This window comes from Engystomops pustulosus, chromosome 8 (genome assembly GCF_040894005.1).
Source record: "Engystomops pustulosus chromosome 8, aEngPut4.maternal, whole genome shotgun sequence".
Lineage (NCBI taxonomy): Eukaryota > Metazoa > Chordata > Amphibia > Anura > Leptodactylidae > Engystomops > Engystomops pustulosus.
The window spans coordinates 28,888,880-28,913,490 of NC_092418.1; the positions used below are offsets into that span (position 1 = coordinate 28,888,880).

At 41.0% G+C, this 24,611-nt stretch overlaps 1 protein-coding gene across 1 annotated transcript in view; it reads right to left on the minus strand.

The window, feature by feature from the left end:
* FAM20C (FAM20C golgi associated secretory pathway kinase) overlaps positions 1 to 24,611 on the minus strand; it is a 126,915-nt gene that overhangs the window by 36,503 nt on the left and 65,801 nt on the right. The window contains exon 4 of the mRNA XM_072120479.1: positions 2,935 to 3,027. Coding sequence (XP_071976580.1) covers positions 2,935 to 3,027 — 93 coding nt within the window. The remainder of the gene's footprint in view (positions 1 to 2,934; positions 3,028 to 24,611) is intronic.

The following is a 24,611-nucleotide window of genomic DNA, read 5'->3' on the forward strand; positions in this document are numbered from 1 at the left end:
TAGGGCCTGGGCCTGGCATACAACTGTTCAGCCATGCATTTAATGGCCTGAGCTTATTGGCTCTTGGCGTGACCTTAAAGGCGTTGGCCACTTTACCTCATGTTTTTTGTAATGTGTGTGTAATTGTGGGGGAAGGGGGTATGATATGAGGTAGTTTACCAATATACATCTAGTAATAGATCTGCTCTGCTTTCCTGATATGTAAAGTGAAGCCTCCTGTCTTTTACCTCATCAGCCAGAGACTCCTGACCATAAAATGGCCGCAGATGGAGGATTATGTGATCTCTATCTGACGATTGCTCATGGACAGATAAGATGACATGATCATCCATATGAGGCCATTTTATGGTCAGGAATCTCTGGCCGATGAGGTAAAAGACAGGAGGCCTCACTTTACATATAAAGAAAGAGGAGCATAACTATTACTAGATGTATAATGGTAAATTACCTCATATCCTTACCCCCCACACTTACACACATATAACAAAAAACATGAGGTAAAGTCAGGGTCAGCACTAGGTGTCAGTAGGCCCCTGTGCGACAGAACCTCAGTGGGCCCCTTTGCAGTAAACTCACGTGGCAGCATTAAAAACAATCTCATGTTCCCTAAGATATTTCCTAGTTTATCATCCCAAACAGCCCCTTCATGGTTATTGTATATAAAGCCCCCTTTACCACCTATAGATTCATTATATATAGCCCCCCAAACCCTATGGATTCATTAGATACTGCACTCCTCACCCCCATGGATTCCTTATGTACAGTCTTATGTGGGCCCCCCAGCAGCTCTGGGCCCCGACACTTGCCCATGTATGTCCAGTGCTGGCCTGGCCCTGGGTAAAATGGCCAACCCATTTAAGGATGGGGCATATTGTGCCAGAGATTGATAAATCCCTCCCTTAGTCTGTATTACTCTGTAGCTCTCCCTACCCCAGAAGTATCAAAGCCCTCCAGATATCTTCTATCAGTATATTCTGCACATTACTATAATCTTCTGTCACATCTATCTCCTTTTAATTACAATTAATTAGACTTACTCTGATCAATTCCATCCCGCTCAATACCCCACAATAGTCAGAGATCCAGATCCTGTAAGCTTCATGCTGCCACATCCCTGCAATATTAATAGCCTATTTCTTGTCTCCTGCTCATCTGCATATGGTGCTCTAATTAGCATTGCACGGGTCAGCTAATAAACCCCGCCAATTATCCATGTATCTGTGTCTGCTGACGTCTGATTTCAGATTAGACAGACAAGATTAGCATCTAGTCCCCTTTAAGTCCAGAGCCCAATGTGCGCAGGATGAGGGAGCTCCATCTGCTTGTGTTTGGCTCGATGAGGCTGTACTAAATGTGTCCAGTCGTAGCTGCGCAGTCCGTAAATCACTGACATTGCTCAGCGCTGAATTGCTTGTTGTCTTGCTTGTTATGAGTTTATGATTCCTGGCTATGATTCAAAGGGATGGGGAAATAGATTGGCTTTAAAACTACCTTAAAGGGATCCTGTCACCACATTTTTCACAAATACAGCTAGTGACAGCTTCCCATAGAGCCCTATTCACTAAATGCCACCCATCTTTTAGCTAAAAAATTGTTTCCCTCACACCCCTATAAAATCAACTTTGTTATCTTACCTGGCCTCATCAGCAGGCCAATGGAAGTGTGTCCTGATTGGCTGAGTCTAAAGGCTCCTCCCCATGCCCAATGCCTTTTACTCACCATTCAGAACTTAAGGTATTGTGAGCAGGGTCATATCATCTAAGGTCCTTTACCCACTAACATATGCAAAATCTAACCCATATATGGAGGCAGGCTGTAATTTTATGTGATCAGATACTTACATGGGGTAGATTTTGCAAATGTTTGTGGGTAAAGGACCTTAGATGACATCACCCTGGTCACATGTCATGAAGTGCTGAATGGTGAGAAGGAGGCATAGGGCATGAGCTGAGTCGCTAGACTTGGCCGACCAGGACATGCCCCCTATGACTTGCTGCTGGATCTGGCTGTATCTCAGGTAAGACAACAAAGTTGATTTTATGGGGATGTGAAGGAAATATTTAGCTAAAAGAAGGGTGGCGTCTAGTTAATAGGGATCTATGGGAACCTGTCATTAGCTGTATTAGGGAAAAATGCAGTGACAGGTTCCCTTTAATGGAAAATAAAGAACATGATTTATATTTATTGATTTTTTTGGGGGGTGGGAGTTAGTTTCTAAATAAAAGGAAAAATAAAGGAAAAACTAATAACTATAAGTATTTAAGCTAAAAAATCATTTATCTGAAATAAAAATCTAAAATCCTGTAAGATGTCTGTCTTACTAATTACTTCTATTACTTCTAATTCTGGAGCATCCTTCCTTAAACCGTACCACAAATACATCCCGTAAAGAAATTGACAGGTGGGCCTTACCAATTCCTGTGGCATAGGGATATCTCCCTACAGACCCTGATGCTGTGCCAGATGCTGATTGGAGAACATGAGAGTATGAAAGGACACATCACCAAATAGCAGCAAGAGGAGTCAACTTTAAAGGGATGGGGACAACTTACTGATCCGTGTAGGTCTTATCCCTTACCAGAATGTCCCAGAATAACAAGTTATTCCCTATCCTATAGATAAGGGATAGCTATAATCTTAGCCAACACCTTTAGGGGGGTTTATTGCGCCATAGTGCACCTCCAGTGTTGCTAGTGTTTTCATTATGCAAATCAGATGAGAATTGTATAAAATGGATCATATAAAATCATTTCATTCTGGAACATTTGTTGTCAAGAACATAAATAGATGACATTCCATACAGCCCCACCTGGAACAGAATGGCATCTAATATCTTCTGGCAACATGAAGCATGAAGACTGTGTCAGATGAATCTCTGGATGATAAGTAGTTGGTGAATCCATCCTCTCATATCTTACATTGTATCAGTCTCACCTGTCCAAATGAAAAGCAGCGATCTCGGCGTTGTGCCGCTCATAATCTGAGAAGTAGAAGAAGTCCGGCGGGGTTTCTTGCTCTCTTGTCTGCCTAAAATGACAAAAGGAAAGGAATAAACGTAAATTAAAACTGTAACAAGACTGTAAGTACCTGAATACAGAAGTTATACAGCAGAAAAATACATTCGGCCAGCATTTTTACTGTCTCCTTTGACACATCTGCTACTCTGTAATGTTGATCACATAATCAGTCTTCCTTCCCATCTGGCAGCTGACAATATCCTACCTTCTATCTTAACTGAAGAAGAATCATCCTTAACTACACTGTCGTTTAAGGCAGAGTCTTTGCTCCTTTCCTGACAAGCAGGGCAAGAAGCTCTTTCTATTGGCTGATCTGCAGTGAAAAAACATTCATTAAAGGAAATGTACCATCAATATAAAGCATGATTAACCAGAGGCAATTACTCATAGATCCAGGCACAGTGACAGTGGTAATCTTCTTATATTTGTTATCCATGGCCTCCTTCCTTCTAAAATTAATTTTTAAAATTATGCTAATGAGACGGAAGAACTCCCATGGGTGTAACTAGAGCCCATTCATGCTGCAGCTTCACAGACTGTTAAACTGTCTAAAAAATATTCCAATGATCAAGTAAAACTCCAAAAAACATTCAAGTTTATTAGGTCTTCATAGATCCAAAGTGCAATCCCACAGAAACCAATAGGTTTTAAACGGCTAAGCCATTCTTAATCATGCTGCAGATGGAACCGCCTGGGGCAAGAGGTTCAACTCGCCTCCTAGCTAGTGCATGCCTTAAAATGACACCCCTGCTGTTAGTGCCCGGTATAAAATCAGACACTTATTCATCGCTGCCTAACACTCAGCTGCAGCAGGTCATAAGGTTCTCAACTTTAATTGTAGAAATCATTTAGGGACGAGACAATTATTTCATGTCGGCTTTCGATAAAGACAAGTCACATCCATTAATTATAATGGAAATAAAAATAATCAATGCCGGGATCTTAAAGCAGAGACCCGGAATGAGAAGTTTCTTCTTCATCTTGACAGCGTAGCCAGCTGCAAACGCTGTAATTGTACCTTACGTCTCCATAAGTGACATATGGGACAACCATTAAATCACTGCAGGATCGGCGCATTCTCACAAATTTTTCCTTGTCTATTAGTTGCCTGCAGCTCCGGCTTCTCATACTATATACATCATTAACTTTGGATCTCGAGAAAAAAAAAATAAAACAAAACTTTCCTTCCAAGTTCATCTTCTTGCATTCCTCAGCTCGTTGGTGTAAATCTTCTCCAGACATCAAAACAAAAAGTTCTCCAACTGATGGCACACAATGCATCTGACGCTGGCGCGTTTCGCGTCTCGGAGAATTTCTTCAAACCTCTTGTCATTATAGCAGCCAGAAGACTTTCGATTTCACAATAGCGGAGGAGCACCCGGCAGAATGCTGATACGGGAGTGATAGAAACGTAAGATTTTACTGTGGATGACAACCACCTGGCGCACGTTCTTCTCTGCGGGAGATTATGTTTCATCTTTGACCTTCCCTACTGGGATAGTTCAGTAGTTTTTATGTCCTTTTAAACTATTTTCCTCCAATTAGCCAACTGTCTAAGGTTTGAAAAATATATCAGCATCATGCTGTGGTTCCGATTATATGAAAATGTGGCGGTAACCTTGTAAGCCTCCAGTCTTCACTGGGGAGATTGTACTTAGAAGGAGCCTTGGTGTATTCATGAGTAGAAACCTATACAGTTGGTTAACGGGCTGCATGGATCATTCCGGAAATTAATGAGACAGAAAGGGTGAAGGAAAGGAGACTTTACCGTATTCAACATCATAGATCAGTGATGGCGAACTTTTTAGAGACAGAGTGCCCAACCTACAACCAAAACCTACTTTTATGTCTCAAAGTGCCAACACGACGATTTAAGCAGTAACTTATTGATCCCAGCTGTATCAATCGTGTTGGCGCCCTGAGGACACCAAAACAATAGAAAGAAGATGGAGAAATTTAGATTATAGCTTCCTTCCAGGGTCCCCTGAAGAGGAAGAATCAGGGGACCTAGAGCAGGAGCTCCAATGATAGTCCATCTCTGTCCACACCTTCTCGCTTCTCGTGTAGTCCTGGCAGCCAAGGAGGTGTCGCTTTAAAATAGCGCTGAGCATAGCATGTCCATGGCTGTCCTGGACCACATGAGAAAGCCTTGAGTCACGTCTAGCAAATTCTGTGCTGGGGTGAAGGCCTGGGTGCCCACAGAAAGTTCTCTGAGTGCCACCTTTGGCACCCGTGCCATAGGTTCTCCACCACTATCATAGATGCTTTGGATAAGATAAAGAAGGGGAAGAAGACTATGGTATTATGAGGTCTATCTGATTGGTCCATCTGAAGATGGTGATTTTGAGATGCAATTTTACAATATTCAACAAGATTCCCTATTATTATTGTATGTCAAAACATTGCAATAGATAAGATTGAATAAAGCGCAGATGCTACACGTCCAACCTCAAATCCCGCAGTGTTTAGAAGAAGGCTGGTCAATAAGTAGAAGAAAAATTACTTCTTGACTCTAAATATGGCAGTCAAAATAAATCCCTGGATCTATATCCTATCCAAAGAACTCTAGAAAATAAAGGATATTTTAAGAAATGAAACTGTGTGCATATTATAAATAAGGGATATATATATATATATTTGGGAAAAAGCCAAAACCAGTCCTAACCAGCAGTGGATCATATCACAGGTGGTTGGAGCGGTAGCCCAGGGACCAAGCTTTCTAGGGGACCCATGGCCACCCAAACCACTCACAAATTTTATACTAAGAAGGACTTTCACCCATGAAATCCTTGTACATCTTTTTATGTTCTCAATATATATTCTCCCAAAACACATGAAGGTCCTCCAAAAGGTCCTGAAAGTGTAGATTTAAAGCAGAAGGGAAGCATCCTTCATTCTCCAAGTATCTCAATTCTAGTACCAGATGTAGGACGTGAATTTCGGACTTGTAGAGGTTATAATATGCATACAGCCCAGGACCCTTGGCTTAATCTGCCCCTGGTTCTAACAGCTTATGAGCTTCTCCTCTTACCCTCATGTTGGATTATCTACACCTTGAATCTGAGGGACTCCTTGACACCTATTGTCTATCAGAGGTTCTTTTGGTGTTCTGATGGCCTAGTTACACAGAGAGTTTACAGATGTTTAGAAAGTAAGCAAAGTTGAACTGGGATCGCAAGGGCCCACCAATAAAATCTGATCTTGGGGTCCATTGCATTGCTACAATCCAATCCGATCACGTGCGCCAAAAACACCTGTTAAAATTGCGGTGCAACGCGGAAATCATCGGGAAACCCGAAGAAAATGTGGTCCGTGGACCCTTAGTAAATATGCCCCAATGTATCTCCCTACTATTATGACATGCATTACAGCTACATAGTAGGAGCAGATAGACATATGTAGCCTATAAGCTCTCCCCTAGTTCGTACCCCAATATGATTGATGGAGGTCTCCGGGGCCGTAGCAGTAGATCCCCGCTACATATTTCCATTTTTATTTAGAAACTGTCTCTTTGTTTAGCCGTCGCCTTCTCAGAATAGGTAACGCTATTGAAGCCCCCTCTAATCTTCTAACATTTCCCCCCTGTTTCCGAATCCCAATGGCCTCAACGCTGAGAAGATTCGGGCACATTAATGCAATGAGTTTCTTGGCGGCTCTCATTTCCATAAGCGCTTTAGCTCTCTACTTTGTTTCCATGCAATGAGGCATTTTACAGCGGAGAACATTATCGAGATAAATACTCTTCATACTTACTATTCCTGCCTTTAATAAATATTAGGCATCCACGAGGAGGAAAAGCAATGTTTGGTTTATTTCTAACAGAATGAGTGCCGCGTTTGGAACAAAAACAGTCATGCTTTGCCTCATTCCCATCATTTAGACAATGAGCGAAGCAGACGCCATTACCCATCTATTCTGCTGTTTAGAGGAGAGAAGGCGAGGACGATGGGAGGATATGTGTGTCTACAGTATGTAGCGGAAGAAACATGGCCATGCTGCAAAACAATAGCTTGCCAATCACTTAAAGGGAACCTGTCATCAGGCTTTATCCCACTAAGCTACTAGCCCCCTCAGATAGGACATGACATGTCGTTTCTAAATTTCCTCTTCTAAGTGAAATCTTACCCATTTACCTACAATAACAAATCTCCTCCAATGTCAGGGAAATATGACTCTTCAGCAGTTTTACATGAGATGAGTCAAGTTTAGTGGTTGCAGGTGTCATGTAGCTTTAGAAGCCCCAATCTTTGGTTCCATAGTACAGAAAGAAGCATTTTGTATTATATTAAACATAAGAATCTCACCTTCTCAGTTCCCATCAAATATGCGAGAAAAATAGGCAGGAATTGGATCTTTATCTTGCATTTCCAACTATGGCGCACATTTACTAAGGGCTTTGCGCCAGTTTTCTGTTGGACTTTGCACCTTCTTTTCTGCGCAAAATGTTTGCACAGGAATTGTCTGCACCACATATGTGTCACATGCGACCGTTTTGTGACGCGGCTGCACTATCCTTCATGTGACACAAATTTCTGCACTGAAGGGGGCGCTCCGGTGCTCAGTCGGACCGTGTGCCAGATGTAACATGGAAAGTTCGACAGAAATGTGTTGCACGACCCACGTTAAAGGTGCACTCTGTCGGGGCAGTGCAGGGGGCGCCAGATTCATGAAGAACGTGCACCAAAAATCATGAATCTGGCGCCCCCTACACACTACACAGGTAACTGCACATAGTACAGACTGCACTCTTCTTAGTAAATGTGCCCCTGTGTCTTTAGCTGCCCGTATCTCCAGTTCTGTAGCTCACTGAACAATAAGTGCAATGTAATCTTAAAGAAAATATCCTTATATTTAGTATTACACAAAAAGCATGGCACTAAGTACTACAGAACCAAACATAAGGAAATAGGAATCCATTTTCACAGTCCTGCTGCTACAAACAACATAAACAGTTCTTCAGAGCTGCTACCCAACAGTGTGGTGTTGACTTATCATCAGCATATTCTCAGAAGAAGTTGTCCAGATGGGGACAATCACTTTAATAATCAAATATTAAAGGTAATGATAACAATACATGGTTCCCCTATCAGTGTAACCACCACCCCTTCCATATACCAGTCTGTGATGCCCATTAGGTGCCAGGAGACAAGATGCCATCTGAATCTCCGAATTATACGCATTGTGTGTAGGGTAACTGAACGATGACAAGCCACATCTCATGCACGTAAGACTATCAGGCCCCAGGACTTTTTCCAAGCGTCACAGCGGTTTTGGTCGGATTATTTTGTTAAAAGAAAGCAGAGCATGAATAATTCAATATTTGAAGCATGTTCCTCGGGAGAAGATGTTTACTTTCATATGTTAAATCTGTGGTGTACAAACTTAGCTGGGACACTCAGCGTCAATGTGCTCTAGTAAAGCTCTTGGAGGGGAGAGAGGGGTCAGGAAATTAAATTGCAGTTATACTTTTAACCTACTTTTCTTTTAGAAATATCATGTTGTACTTTCCATTGATAAACATTACTGTGTATCATAACAGGGTGCAGAGGGTGTTCTTTCACAAATGTCCAGAAGCTTTAGGAGGTCCAAATTGGTGTCCATTCCCCATAAGAGTAAACCATAAGAGGGACCTGCTAGAGATTCTGCACAATTACAGGCTTTGCTGCTTTAGACAACATGTCCAGAGATCAGTAAATTCAAAGTTTGGCAAATCAGTCTCCTTCTCCCTCAGGCAGATCAGTCTCCTTCTCCCTCAGGCAGATCAGTCTCCTTCTATGCCCTTTCCACAGGTTATATCATAGATAGCAATCCAACTAAAAGGACTCCCACTAACTACTTGTGTTACAGAATGAATGGAGCTACATATTGGACACGTGTAAAACCAATGTCACGACTAGTTTGATGGGAGATGTGTGGGGACCAGGGACCTTCATTTTTGTGATAGGAAATATCTACCAAAAAAATCTATCATGATAAACCAGAGACACTTATCATAGGTAAAGGCTCTGTGACTCTGGTCGTCTTACATTTCTTATCCATGGGCTCCTACCTTTTAACATCTACTTTCATAATTATGTCATGGGAGTGTTACCATAGCCCCTCCATGCTGTAGCTTCACAGGCTGTTACCATGCGCAGGAGCAGGTCACCCCCTTCTGCCTTGGCACTTCCCCCTCCTTTTATCTGCTGTAATATTACACACAGTGGTAGGGGGGAAATGCTCTTCCATAATGTAACAACCTGTAAAGCTTCATTGTGTGAGGCTCTGGCTAATTTGTATAATTTTAAAAAGTTGATTTTAGATGGAAGGAGGTCTTAGATAATAACAAATATAAGAAGATTACCTGGATCGATGAGTAAGTGTCCCGGGTTTATCATAATGGATTTTAATGGTAGATTTCCTTTAAACCAATAGTAATTTTTCTAAGGTTTTTGGAGGCCATGTTTGCTTTTGTATCTACACCCACCATATAGATCATATAGAAGAAACAGATTCACCATTACCTCCTTAGTAATAATAGGTTACAATTGCAATACATTATTATCCATCTGTTCTATAACCTAATGATGGATATTACTAGAGAGCTGTCTCGCTGTAAGATCTGCTTGTTCAGAACAGACTCACGGTCCAAAAGATACAACATTTGGCGCTCAGACTGCAGAACACATTGGATGTAGCAGGTGGAAGAACTGGCTATGTGGAAATCTTCTGTTCTAGAAGAATGGCGTTTCCTGTTTATTCTGCTTAGAGATTTTCTCTGCCAAGTAACAATGTGAAGCTTAGGGGTAGAAGCCTTGTATGAGTGTTACTTTGTAGCACCGGATCAATGGAAATGGATTCTACAACAAGCTACGACAACAATGTTTCTAATATGATGAGAACTAAAAATGTGAGGGAGAGGGTCCGGAGACAGTAGGCTTTCAACTGTCACAACGGGGACAGAGAGATAGAACATAAAAAGTGTGAGATTCGATGTTGAGGAAAATAAGGTAAAAGTAGCTTTCTGGTGGTATTTGGTAAATCTGGGTCAAAGTTCTTTGGCAGGCATTCCTATGTGGATTTTGACCGACGTGCCCCATATTTCAAGTGGCATCTGCTCAAAATATAGGACATGAGAGGCATCAAAAAGACTCCATGGTCTCCCAAAGACTACAATGGTAGGGTAATTTTTGATTGTTCTTTCCCTATGGAGACCCCGTGTCAAAATCGTTCATAGGAACTTCAGTTTAGCTGTTTAAGTATTAGTTTTATTACAAACTGGATACTAGGGTTACATTTACTTGGTATAGAGAGTATCTACAGGGGTACAAAACCCCTCGATGGGACCCAGGCTTAAGCCAAATAAATTCTTATAGACTCTAAACATGATTGTAACAAAAATCTAGTTTCTATGGTGTGAAATTTTCTTGAACTTGTCCAATGTTATGGATTCCATAGTCTCGATCCATAGATCTACTATGAGAGACATCTCCAACAGCTTTATGTACACAGCTCCTATGCCACCTTCCTCTAATTGAATGAAATCACCAAAAGATAGAACGCATGAAGTCAGAGCAAATGTTTATAGAGTTTTACAAAACGAGCCATGCTATGGAGCCTTCAGACTGAAATGGACACATATTTGGTCTAGCTGACGTAATTCAGTCCATCACAACTCACCGCTGGTCAACTTGACCACCTAAGACATGTAACCTATCAAAGGTTAAAAAAGGTTTCACCTCTGGACCTGCATCTGTTTCCACAAAGGTGACTCTTAATCTCTTCCCACCATCTTGTTTACCAGATGGAGAATGACTGCAGAGGAGGCTTTATGTGTCCAATCCCATTTATGGGAGTCTAAGAAAATGTGTCTTTAGCAGTTGTCTATGACATCCATTATTTAATGGGAACTTTTTGTAGTCTGTAAAACATTGCCTTATGAATAAGAAACAAATTATAGGAAAAGATTATGTCATCCTGGAAATTGGGTCAATCCACGATGGGGCTTTCTCCAGAACTAATACCACATGAAATCCTCATCTAACCATTGAATCTGGAACAAATCAAAATGATATCAAACTTGGGTGGATAATGCATTCAACTAAAGGACAATACTGGGTGTTCTTCTTCTTCAATGTTTAACTATTTCTAAGTCATGTGAATTTATTTCCCAAAAACTTTCTATTACCTCACCACCCAATTACAACTTCTGCCCCCTCTATAGTTAATCCACTTCCAGACTGCTTTCTTATTGAAATGAGTTATATTGGAACCATATTCGCATGATGATGGGGTTCCCAGTTTTTGGGCCACTAATAATGAGACACCAATAATCTATAATCAGTGTTGATCTTGGGAGAAACCCTTTAAATCTGTTGGTTCATTGGGATTTTTTCTTATATTGTATCTATAGATTTGGATTCTATGCAGCATGTATCCTAAGATTTCCTAGTGTCCCTTTAAGTTCTTCCTGGTTATATCACTGAGTAAAGCGGAAGGGGTTTACCAGTTCCACAATTTCTGTTCTAGACATGTGTGTCATAATAAATTTTCTCCATTTTTTGAAAAAGCCTTTTGTTTGTTTTTCTTTATTTCTTAACATCTCTAACCTATCTTGCCTAATTAAATATCTCATCTGAGTAGTCACTTCTGATATGGTAGGGGTGGTGGGATGTATCCAGTGTTTCATTATACTACATTTGGCCACCAAAAGAAAGGCGTGTATGTCTGAACTCAGAACCAGATATGTATTTAACTGGCCCCATCCAAGCCCAACTGGACAAGATATCCATGTAGCAGCCATAAACAACCCAATTCATAGAAATTCTCAACCATCTATGATGACCTACAGATATATCTAGTTAATAAGAAACCAAGGTTATCTACGAGGCCGAGAAAATTTACTTAGGATAATTTAAGTTTGCTACAGACTTCACAAGAGTCCTTGACCTATCTCTCCGAGATTTAGGAAATTCTTCATTCAGCGTCAAGAGAACTATATTTTGGGTTTTCTTCACATAGATGGCAAAAAAATAACAGTTTCTAAGGCATCCATAGATTTGACAAACAACAATAACATTATCTTCAGCCTGAGGAACGTAGCAGACACATTGTACTTGACTATTCTCCAAGAGTAGATAGACAGATCGAGTGTTTGTGCTTCGGAATTTCCATATTGTGCCGAATATTCAGCATCTTTGTGCTTTTTCTCCTACTTTTTGCTAATTCCTCTGTTTGTACAGCTGCAGACGGCTTAGAGAGCACTGAGAAGAGAGACATTTTTAGACGCTAGCTTTATTTGTATGGACTGTAACCTTCTCCAGTTCATCACTTAATTACAGGGTGAGATGCTGAGTCGCTTTCGTAGTCAAGGAGACAGGAAGAAGAAGAAGAAGTGTCTTCCCATCTTCCCACCTTTCCTTTCCAATTACCGAAATGGGCATCTGCTATGTTCTTGTTTTAGTTATAATATTGTGATACTTTGTAAACTTGGTGTAAAAACTATATAAAAGGATGTTATGGCAGAAGTGGCTCTCAGAACTTCCGAGATGGTCTTTGCTAAGGTTTTTGTTTTCTTCAATGAATATACTGATGGATAAGATTATCGTAACCTAGGACTTCTTTCCCCATTCCCCCATCTAGGACACATGTTCCACAAGACGACCGTCACAATATACTAGTATATATCTTTATTAATAGCGTAAAGGGTTTTTCCATGCTCTTATACCACTAATGACCTATCCATAGGATAGAACATTGGTAGTTGACCGATGGTGGCGCACAAGATTTCACTCCACACAAGATACCGTCATTGGGTTATCAGCCTGTCATATTAAAGTGCTGTTGTCGTATCCTAAACGACTCTAGAAGTGTTCTTCAGAAATGAGGTTTCCTATAATTACGGTGGTCAGAAGGACACGAAAGCCCATGAGACACATGAGAATACCACCATTGTTTCCAGTGCCCCCTGAGTGAGTCATGGATGACAGGACCTTTGTCTCCATATTGGAAGTGCGTTCTGCTCTGCAGGTTAGATAATTGTTATGTCAAGCTAAATGACTAGATTCACAAGCATATATTACGGTGCACTGTTCAGGAGAGCACTTGTGGGGAGATGAAGACACATGAGGGTCATGGTCCTCCATAGACAATTGTATAGAGGAAATAGATGCTGTCATCGAGCTATCGAGCTAGCGACATGAAGGTAGCAAAATAGACATTAATGGAAGAGACCACATAGATACTGATCTAGTAGAGCATTTGGATTTGAACAGCTTCCTTGGGATGGGTGTGGAATTGCAGCTCAGCTACTTTTACTTCAATAAACTTGGGTGGCAATATCTGTAGATGGATGTGGACTTCCTCTGTATGGTGGGATGGATTGCTATGTATATAGGATCTGGCCACCCGTGTAGCAGTGTAGAACTGGCCCCCATTCTTTATGGTCAGATACGGTAGACTTCTATGTATGTAGGATCTAACCTTCACCCATATGGTCTGGATCTGGTCAACATCCTCTATGGTAGGATATGGTAGATTTCGATGTATGTAGGATCTGACCTTCATCTATGGTCAGATAGACTGCTCAAGATCTGGTCACCATTCTGTATGGTGGGATACTGTAGATTGCTCTGTGTTTAAGATTTGACTTCGGTCTTGTATAGAAGGATAGGTTGCTGTGTATATAGGATCTGGTCTCTTTCCTATAGAGTAGGATAGATTATTCTGTATATAGGATCCGGCCTCATGATAGAGGCTACATGTGATGTGACCTCCTTTCCTACCAGCCTCTTCATAGATTGCTCTGTAGATCTGGTCTCCTAAAATTTTGTATATGGAATCTGGCCTCCATGTAAGATAGTATAAATTCAGATAGATAAGTCTGTATACAGGATCTGTTATTTGTCCGGTATGTAGGATAGATTGCTCTGTATATAGGATCTGGCCTCCTGTAGGATATATCTAATGTCCTGTATGACGGATTTCTGTGTGTATTTCTGTGTGTGTTCTATACTGTATATAGAACATATTGGTATTGGGAGGGATTTGGACTCCTTCCTGTATGGCAAGATGGATTACTCTGTATTTAGGATTTGGCCTCCCCACTCCCCTCCTTTCTGGCTCCGCTGCACTTCTGCTTTGCAGTACATTAACATTCTACTTTCTATTGACCTCATTTTGTTCCGAGTTTAAGCAGTGCCTTTTGGGAAAAAGTTATATTATTAATTGTTCAACAAAGCCGGTGCCTCCTCAGCAGTGCCATATACCTGATTCTCATTTAATTCTTTGCAATAACTTCCAACCAAAATACAACTCACATTGCAAGTTTCACTTAATATGCAGAATAAGAGCCTCGCTAATGGAGGAGAAAACCTGGCGGAAACCACAGGCCTCATCTGCAAAGTTCATTGTACAAAAAGTTTCAGCAGGAAGGGCAAAACTACAGCGGTAACAGCCATAGCAGCTGCTATGGGGCCTGTAGTGTCAGGGGGCCCTGGCATCTGACCTGAGACACTGAAGAATGTGCACCATTATATAATATTATGCTGCACATTGTACAACTTTATATGTCTATAACAGTACACATTACGGACAGTACACAGTTTATCTCAGATAAGAAATGTCAGGGAGGGGACAACAGAATGACCCGAACTAAGATACTTTTATGTCTACTTTCTGCCATTTACAACCACAATGTGGTCTTCAAATACTGGGGTGCATGAAATCAGATCTGTGGCCCCCGACAACACCCTGGGACAAGAAAACTGCCTCCTGTGAGTATATACATATGTGTGTATGAGTGTATAATGTATTGGTGGGAATACGTGATGTGTATATGCTCTATATGTGTGTGTGTATTTGTGACATGTATATGCATCATATATTGTACTGTATGTATGTGTGTATATGCTAAATGTGTGTACATGGGGTGTATATATACTGTATGTATGTTTTTGTGCTGTATGTATATACGGTGTCTCTATACTATATACATGTATGATATATGGTATGTATATGCTGTGTATATAGTATATGATGTATATTTAATATAGATGTGAAAATATGATGTGTACATACTGTATGTGTGCATATAAGCTGTGTATATACTGTATACATGAGTGCATAAATGTGTCTATATAAGTGTCTAAATTTGTGTATATATGAGTTCCATGAATGTGAGTGATTGTATAAGCGTGTGTGAGTGCACAAATATTTAGATTTTTTTTATGAGTAGGGGGGGCCTTGCATATGTCTTCCATTGGGCCCAGCCTTTCCTAGTTATGCCTGAGTTTCAGTATGTTTTATTTTGAATACACAAATGGTTCTCTATTATACATTTGACAATTTACTTAAAATAAACCACTTGTATAATTTTCTAACTCAAAAAATTGTGTATTGTGCTGAATTGAGAAGATTGAGACAAGGAGCTAACATACTTTGAGAAGACAGCATGAAAAGCCTATGAAGTTCAAGAGTGGACAACCCAACTAGGAGGCAGCCCATGTACATATATAGCCATCGAAAATTGAAAGCTAAAGTTTTTTCCAAGAATTGTTTCCCCTTAAGCAGTGGATGACATTTTCAGCTTCCTGTTTCTTGGTTCTACAGAAAAATATTCTTATCTCTGCACTGATTCATTAGTTTTTGGCTCAGCAGGTTTGTTATATTTTATGTGAAAGACCTCTACACCCCACAATTGTTAATTTTGGAAGCATATTTGTCCTGACAGAATGGGGCACATTTACTAAGGGTCCGAACGCCGCACTTTCGTCGGGTTTCCTGAATATTCCATCCCTGGGAAATTCGGCGCACGTGATCGTATTGTGTTGCATCGGCGCCGGCTTTCACGTGACAGAAATCGGGGGGCGTGGTCGTCGGACGACCCGATGGAGTCAGAAAAAACGTGGAATTTAAAAAAAGATTTGTGTCGCAAGATCAGCACTTACATGCACCGGGAAGAAGAAGGTGAACTCCGGGGGACTTCGGCGCAGCAGCGACACATGCTGGATATCGGGCGCACGACCTTAGTGAATCCCGGCAGATCCGAATTCTCGTCGGACAAGGGGATCGCGACTGGACCAGGTAAGTAAATGTGCCCCAATATCTGTTTGTTCATGATGAACTAAGATTGATCATGTCTAATACCAACATGTCCATCCCTTCTTCCTCAGTGTTATTCGATAGCGATCTGATCCTGCAAAGATTTGGTGGGTTCAGTCTATAGGGAAATGGAAGATCTGGAGTACATGGGCTCTGATCATTTGCTTGTAGGGGACCTATACATGTTTTAGCCTAAATTTTGGTTCTAAGGCCCACATTTACTAAAACCAGTGCAGTATGTACCATGTGCAATTTGCCTGTGTATAGTGTAGAGGGTGCCAGATTCATGAATAGTGGTGCCCGTATGGCGCTCTCTGCACTGGCCCGACAGTGTTCACCAACCATTTTTTGGAGCATCTTTAACATAGAGCATGCCATAGATTTCTGTTGGACTTTACATGAAAAATCTGGTGCATGGTCAAACTGCGCACCGGAACGCCCCCTTCAGTGCAGAAATTTGTGTTGCACGGGGAATACTGCAGCAGCAACATATTTGGAACAAAAACATTTCTTAAATACCTGTGCAAGCATTTTGAAAGAACATGCAAAGTCTGGCAAAAACTTGCGCAGAAGCTTTAGTAAATGTGGGTCTAAATGTTGCCAGTTGCTTCTGGATATATTAGTGTGGGGCTGTACAACTTAAAACTAGGAACATGAAGAATGGTTTCTTCTGTTTGGTCCGATTTGGACTGGTCTACCAAAACATGAGATAGTCCTATGGTGTTACGAGGCTCTATTACAGGAATGAGTTTCGGGACAACCCAAATTGGAGTCTTTGTAAAGTATATCTGTAGAAGAACCCCATTCAGATGTTGCCCCTACTCCATTATTTTGAGTGATGTGAGTTTCTTTCCAAATTACCAATACACAAGAAAGTTGGTCTACATCAAAATATATGATGCATTGCAATATTTGTATTTCAAAGCGCAAAAATAGTAAAGTCGAGTCTTCAATGATGAAGTATGTACCAATTTACCGACAACCCGGCACATAAATAAACTCCTTCTAAAACATCACCAGTGACACCGCAGTACATTACTGAGATGGCAGATTGACGCCTCTACTAAGAGATGTAAAGAACTAGGGATCAGTGCTTGAAAAATGTGCTCTTTCTTCTGCCGAAGCATCGCCTCCCGGGAGATGTGTAAACAGCAGAAGTAGTTAAGGTAAGCCATGCGTGCGAAAGAAAACTTCTCCGGTATGTGCTCAAGTGTGTATCAGAAAACACTGCAAGAGAATATAGAAATGCTGGATGCCCACCTTACACTGTACTGTCATCCCAAAATATAAAGGAAGAAGATCCGGGAGAGATGGCTTCCTAAAACGACACAATGGCGCCTATTCAAGAAGGTCCTTGAGGCCACCATCGCGGTAGAAGCTACTACTTAATTCCATGTCTTCCATCACCTTTCGAGAACAAGTTCTTCTCCTTGTCTCATTTTTCATCTTTAAAGTTGAGGAAGAAGAAGCCGCGGAGAATCCTCAGAAGATTGAAGGAGAAAGATGACACATTTCACGCCGTTGACACGGCAAAGAAAGAGAAAAACAGGCAGAACGTCTCTCCATTTTCGAGTGAAAACATCTAGAACAAATTCTCGATTCAATTAGATTGATAAAATGAACTTATAATGGCACCGCTGCCTTTAATGAAGACAAATGTATCAAGTAAATGTCACCGTACGCGGGGCAAAGATTTCCCCGGCACAAAGTGGAAGAAATTGCCGCATCACCTGAAAAATCAATCTAGGAGGATATCATTAAATGTGGAAGACAAACGAGGTAAAGACATTTCTAAACATCTCAATGTCGATGGATTGAATCCAAGACAAGTATTATATCCGTGGAGTGCACAGAACCGTACAATGGGTTAGAGGTGTCAGTCACTTGTAAGAAATGTTGGATGTGCTTGAATTATTATGTTTTCTCAGTGATTTTTATGTCATAGTCCTAGCGGGATCCTTATAGCACATTGTAACTAATCAAAGGTATCTTAAAGGGGGTTTCCAACATTATGATATTAGTGATCTTTCCACAGGATAGGTCATCAATATCAATCAGTGGACCTTCTCTACTTGGGAACCACCACCACTAAACGGCTGTCTCCAGAGTCCAAATCAACATAAAAAATTGGGGATGCTGCTCCTATTAATAGGTCATCAATACCATTACTTTAAAGGATATTTACCACCAGGATGAATGACTGTATGCAAATGAGCCTGGGGGGCTCCAGGCTTCATTAACACCTATGGAGTCTGGAGCCCCTCAGACATATAGTCCTTCATCCTGGTGGTAGATGCCCTATAAAGGTAATCTAACCTCCAAATATATCATGATAAACCAGGGACACTTACTCATAGATCCAGGTACCGTGACTGTGGTAATCTTCTTATATTTGTTATCCATGGCCTCCTACATTGTAAAAACTTTTAAAATTATGCTAAATGAGCAACAAGGGCTTTGGGGGTGTTACCAGAGTCCCTCATGTCGCCACTTCACAGACTGTTACACTCTCTCTTCTTCCCCCCTTTGACCTCAGCACTTCCTCCTCCCACAAGTCTTCCAGAGTCAATGGAGGAAGATCTGAAACATATTATACATATGTTTTATCAATGCCACCTCGAAGGTGATGTCAAGTCAGATTCCTAAAAGAAACCTAATTAAAAGTCAATGAGGTCCATCAGGATTTGTTAGGATCTTGATAGCTCCATTATGTAGGAAAGCCCTTCAATGCTGCCTTAATAAAAATGATTCTCATAAACCCAGTATTCAGCATCGCCCTGTAACACAATAACAGAGATAAGAGAAGGATTGAGAAGGACTTCACGTTCTCCTCTTTTATTACATCGTTCACAGTTTACAGCCTGCTCCACCACAACACCGATGCCAGAATAGGAGAAAGTATGTGGTTGGGTGGTGTGGAAAATAACTCATACAAGGCGGGGTAAGAGGCCAGAGGCAAAGGGGTTAAATTCCTATTTGTCTGCTGGTGAGGTGGAGCCTTTTTTTTGTGTGCTTCAGGCAGAAGATTAAAAATTGGAGAAGCATCACATCATTTGTACTAGGGGAGAGCAGCCAACAAAAGAAGGGCGTAGCAGGATCAGTCTTCAGTGTTCAGTTTTCAATAGGCTTCATGGGCTAAAATATGGATCTTTGTATAGAAATGATGTCCTGTATTATATATACTTGAATAGACAATGTGTAATACTTATTGTTGCCTGCGGAGGCACCGTAGGGAACAAATTCCTGATTGCTGAAGGTCCAAGCAGGGGGATTCTTTGTGATCCGTGTATTGTAATAAAAAATTAGTTACTGTAGGTTTTAAGTCATATTTTAGTATATTGTCATAGTCTTGGTACTTTAACTTTTTTACTACTTCTTGTACTACTACCAAAACTATCTAAAGGGGCAAATGGATGTAAAATGGGTTTATCTCATACTAGACAGAATAGACCACCCCCAAATCCTGCCCCCATATACTTTTTCGCTATCCTGCTTAACTCTAACCAATTCTATCCTCTAGTCTGTGAACTTATCACCCTCATTTCGTCTTGTCCCCACTCTTCAATTTGTTCCATTCTGGGCATATTCCAAAATTAGAAGCATAGTTATGAAGTGTTGGGGCTAAATAGCAACATGTTCCAGGGTTGAATTCCAATAAGTTCCTATTAAAGACGACCTTTTACCAACCCCAACTCTTAGCATCCTTAAATTGGCATTGTACAGATAATTTCTGGAGCCCCAACCATTCAGTTCCTTATTGTTGATTGGGCGGTGCAGGCCATCTTTTACATCCCAGCTGACAGTAGAGAATCTAATAAGCAAAATTTGACGAGTTTGGTTTGAACTTTGAACAAAAGTTTGGTTCCAGTAGGGCTGTTCGCTTCTACCACATAATACAATGCTATACTATTGTGCTCCATGGTGAACTGCCAACTATGCTGTTACAGATTGTGCATACTGACTGGCTTGGCGTCTCGTACAAACTCCAGGCTGCCATGGGTGCAGCAAACACCTACCGGTGAAATTATAACATGTTGGCCAAGCTGCTGGTGGCACATACATGCCTCCATTTTTCCTATGATTGTTGCTCCCCATGACATAATCATGCTGGTAGCATTTGAAGGGATAACACACGCAATCGGTGCCAGCACCCATCACAGTTGCTATCTAGGGTATTTCAGAAGGAAATAGATTGTGACCACTCTTCAAACATCCTTAACTAAAGAGGAAAAGCTGGTTGATGGGCTGCTCAGCACGAATGCGGTTCTTAACAACCACTCAAACCTACAAATTAGGCCTCCTACTGTATGCTGGAGCTCCACCTATCTGACAGTAGAGATCCCAAAATAATCACAATGATTACTCAAAAATGGTGAGGACTAGAGACCACTAGAGGGAAAATTTCAGTATTCTGTGCCAGAGTGACACCCATGAAACGATGTAAAGAGTAAGATGGAGAGGGACGAAATCGAAGAACGAAGAAACCTATCTGTTTGTGTAATAAAATAACCTATGGTGTCTGTGTGGTGTGAAAGACAAAGCCTCGTTGGCACCGGAGTTGGACCTGGCACAAGGTACCATGCACCAAATGTCTATGTAATTCCACTCGTGAGTAGAATTTAGCATAATATCCAAAATGGTTTAAAAACTCACTTGGCCGGAGCTGACGGCACGAAGAAGGACCACATGCTAATAAACTTAAATGAATATTTTCATCTACGGAAAAGTGGTCATGGCCCATTCTCAATAAGTAATAAAAGAGTAATGAGGTTTTCATTTGCCTATTGGCTTGGAATTTAGAAGAGAGGAGGAAGGCAGGTGTTCCAATAATGTCCCGCACTATAATGGTAGAATACATTGGTAATTATCAATTATATTAAAGTGGGCACAGGTCAAACAACCAGGAGTCTATTTCACGACCAGTATTAAATCTTACACATTGTAGCAGATAAGAGGCTGTTCTGTAACAGCCCGGAGAATTTTTACGATCCACACAAAATCAATTTAGCATAACACACCAGAGCAATTTCATTCCATCATTTCAGGGAGATTGAGGATCCTGGCACCGTATCGCTCGGGAGGGGTAGAATATTTTTGCAAGTATAAAAATGTGAAATGAGACCAAATGTGAAGGTCTACAAGTAAATAGATTTTTCATTATAATAGCCGACTGAGAAAAGTGTCACCTTGAGGATTTGTCTTATCTATAGGACATTTGCATTGTCGAAGACTAGGGGGACAAAAACTGAACTAATGAGGGAGAATAAAATAGAAACGCCAGGCATGGCCTTCATGAATGCATGATAGATTTTACCGATGTGTTGTGATGTTCTAGAGAAACCGCTGACAAGCTCAAATTCTACTGGTTCACCAGATAAAAATGATCCTTGGGGCCCACCCCTTTATTAACCATTAGGAAGTAGACTCTAGTAGCCTCCAGTTTGGGTTGTCTTCTGCTGTACATCTGAGATCCAATATCTGTTGGGGCCCACTGGAAGATACTTTGGTTCTATGTTGGGCTGTCCAACACTGGAAGCAATTTATAGAGAAGTAAAAGAAGGACATGAGATCAAATTGGAGTAGCCTCCAATTTGGTTTGTTTTCTGCTGTATATTTTAGGTCCATAATAGGGCCCACCGGTGGAGACTTTGGTAGTATGGTGGACCAGTCCAACACTGATGGTAAAACAAAGACAACTACAGTATAGACATGAGTTTAAACCAGAGTAGCTTCCAATTTGGTTTGATTTCTGCTATACATTTGAGGCCCAGAATTGGCTTAGAGCCTCGGCCCATCAGGAGATCATTTGGTTCTATAGTTGTCAACTCCAACACTGGTGGCAAAATATAGACACCTACAGGATGGACAGCTTGTGACTGTATTGCCATATCATAAATTCTTTCAAAGTTGGTCATCTTGTGTCATTCACCTTGGAGAACGTTGAGCCCAAAGGTGAGGAGGGACACCTCTGTATGTGAGATCTTCCTCTTGGTTGTGTTGTGGACAGTTGCCATGGGTCTAGTCTCAGACATGGTCATTGATGAGCCACATTCAGCATAGTGAGGGCTTAGCAATGTGACCAAAGAAGGATACCTCCATACTTCACCCTTCATATATCCTAAAGTAATTGAAGAAATCAAGAGATAACTCCTTCAAGATAAACTCCATTGTCCTATGATGGAATTAATTATCTGCTTATTAGTTGAATATAATAACATGTACCAGTAATTAAGATGAACACCAATTCATGGGACATGAAGCCTCTGCCCTGGTCCACTGGTTAACTGCTATAAGATATCACAAGTTTTGTGAGTTGTCACAAATATGGAGGAATAATGGTTTTAAACCTTTAATAGGAGCAAAAACACATGTCATAGTTCCCTTTGTGACACTATTATTGGCTTTGGAGGTATTTTGATCCTGACAGACTCCCTTCGAAGGAAACCTACCATGAGGAATCAGAAGTAGATCTGATGGTAGATTCCTCCTGCCTCTGCCCTAATCTGTAATTTAATAATCCTGGAACCTAACTTTTTTAAAAACTTTATCATAATAATATGTAAATTACCTGCAGAGTCTATTGGGGCGTGTAGTAGCCTGGCCGGGCACTGGGAGCTAAGTCTAGAAAGCACTGATGGGGGTGAAAAATATGACTATTCCACTTTAAAATGTATATTCAGTCCTCATCTCTTATACATGGGCAGAACTGCAGATGCCTATACCATTAAAGCTTGTGTTCCGCTGTTTGATGTGGGATTACTTTTATGACTCTACAGCACTATGTACGGTATATTGCAATGTGCAATGAATGAAGTGATTTTCCTGGCACTGCTGTACAGGGAATGTATGTTTGTTGCTCCAGTTCCATAGTGACAATAGGTATCCATAATTTTCACGGGTCGTGTTACTATAACGTTTCCGCACATGGCCCTTCTCACTTACGCGTTGTATTACTTTGGCGAGCCGGAGTGTAAATATTATGGACGGAGATCGGACTCGTAGTTTGGGAATCCTGTGTATTTTATGTTTCAGATCTATATTCTGTTTGTCGACGGAGTAAATATATATAGTAGAGCTCTGCCAATTGCGTCTAGATTTCTACACTCTGTTATTAAGCAGAATAGTGTAGTATACTATAGTATTACACTGGAGATCTATTTCGGAAAGTTAAGGATAATCCCTCTGCACTTGTAGAGTGAGTAAACTTTGTAATACTGTACATGTTATTATGTGATTTCCACCCCAGGGAGGTCCTGTATGCTCAATACAACCTCCTGACTTCATTTGTAAAATCTTATTGCTCAGTATTTGTTGCATGTATAGATGTTACAGAGCTACGGGTGTGGCCATCTTTCACCACAGATCAATGGAAAGACTAGAGATTCAAGGACCCCATGGCAAAAGTCTAGCTTGGGGACTCTATTCAACTTTTAATCATGCCCATTAGTAGCTTTTAGCAGCTCATTTGACGAACTGATGCAGAACCAGCAGCCATGTTCATTGCCAAGGTCTTAACGGATTTTAGGCAAAAAATCTTGTAGCAGGAGAATGCTGCATCCCTTGCAGCTGCACATTTCTCTATAGTGTCTATGACTAGACTATATACTAACTATCTACTATCTATTAAGACAGTTAAAGGTTAACAATTCCCTAAGAAGTAAAAGGTTAATGATCATCTTGTCACAAATGTGTTTCCCCTTCACGTGACTTGGTGTGAGACTGCAAGGGGTTAATTTATCTCATTCAATTTTGAGCTCCCCTTTCAATCCGTACACAAATTGAGCATAAATCACACCCCAGACAGTCCTCACACACCCTGCCACTACCTATTGAATTCTGGTGGGGGGCAAAAGGTACCTCATCTTGCAACTCCTCTTGAGCGGTAACCTTGTTACCCCACTAGACATGCACCCTCAGCTTTCTAGCACTCTTCCAGCTGACCACACTTTACAGGGTTTTGGATTCACAGAGCATACAGGGAGCAGCAAAAAAGTAAAAAGCTTTGTCACAAAAGGAGCTCAGTGGTTCTTAAAAGATACAAAATATAATCCCGCACAATACTGTACAGCAAAACAGTTATAAATGAAAAAGGAAGTAGTAAGGGCGATTTCACGACAGAGAATACGGCCGGCACGCTGGAGAGAAGGCGGTGTGACCCCTTCCCTTTCCATAGTGATGCACGACGTACGGCTGTACACACGAGGAAAGATAGGACATGTCCATGTGCCCATTGCCGTCTATGGGGGATATATGTATATATACGTCCACCATACGTTCCTGTAAATGCATTCTAAGTTCTGGTTTACCTGGAGGTAGGAGAAACATGGAACACTTTCGGTCTACATTGCCTCCATCATTTTCCTGTCTATCACCTTATTTAATGCTACTTCTATTTGGTTCAGGTTTCAGAACCTTCCATGGAATAATTAGTGAAAAGTGTTCTTCATGATTGGACAAAGGGGTAGAATCTGGAATATTTACACAGTTTCTTTATCTTTTGGTCCTTATGGAGAT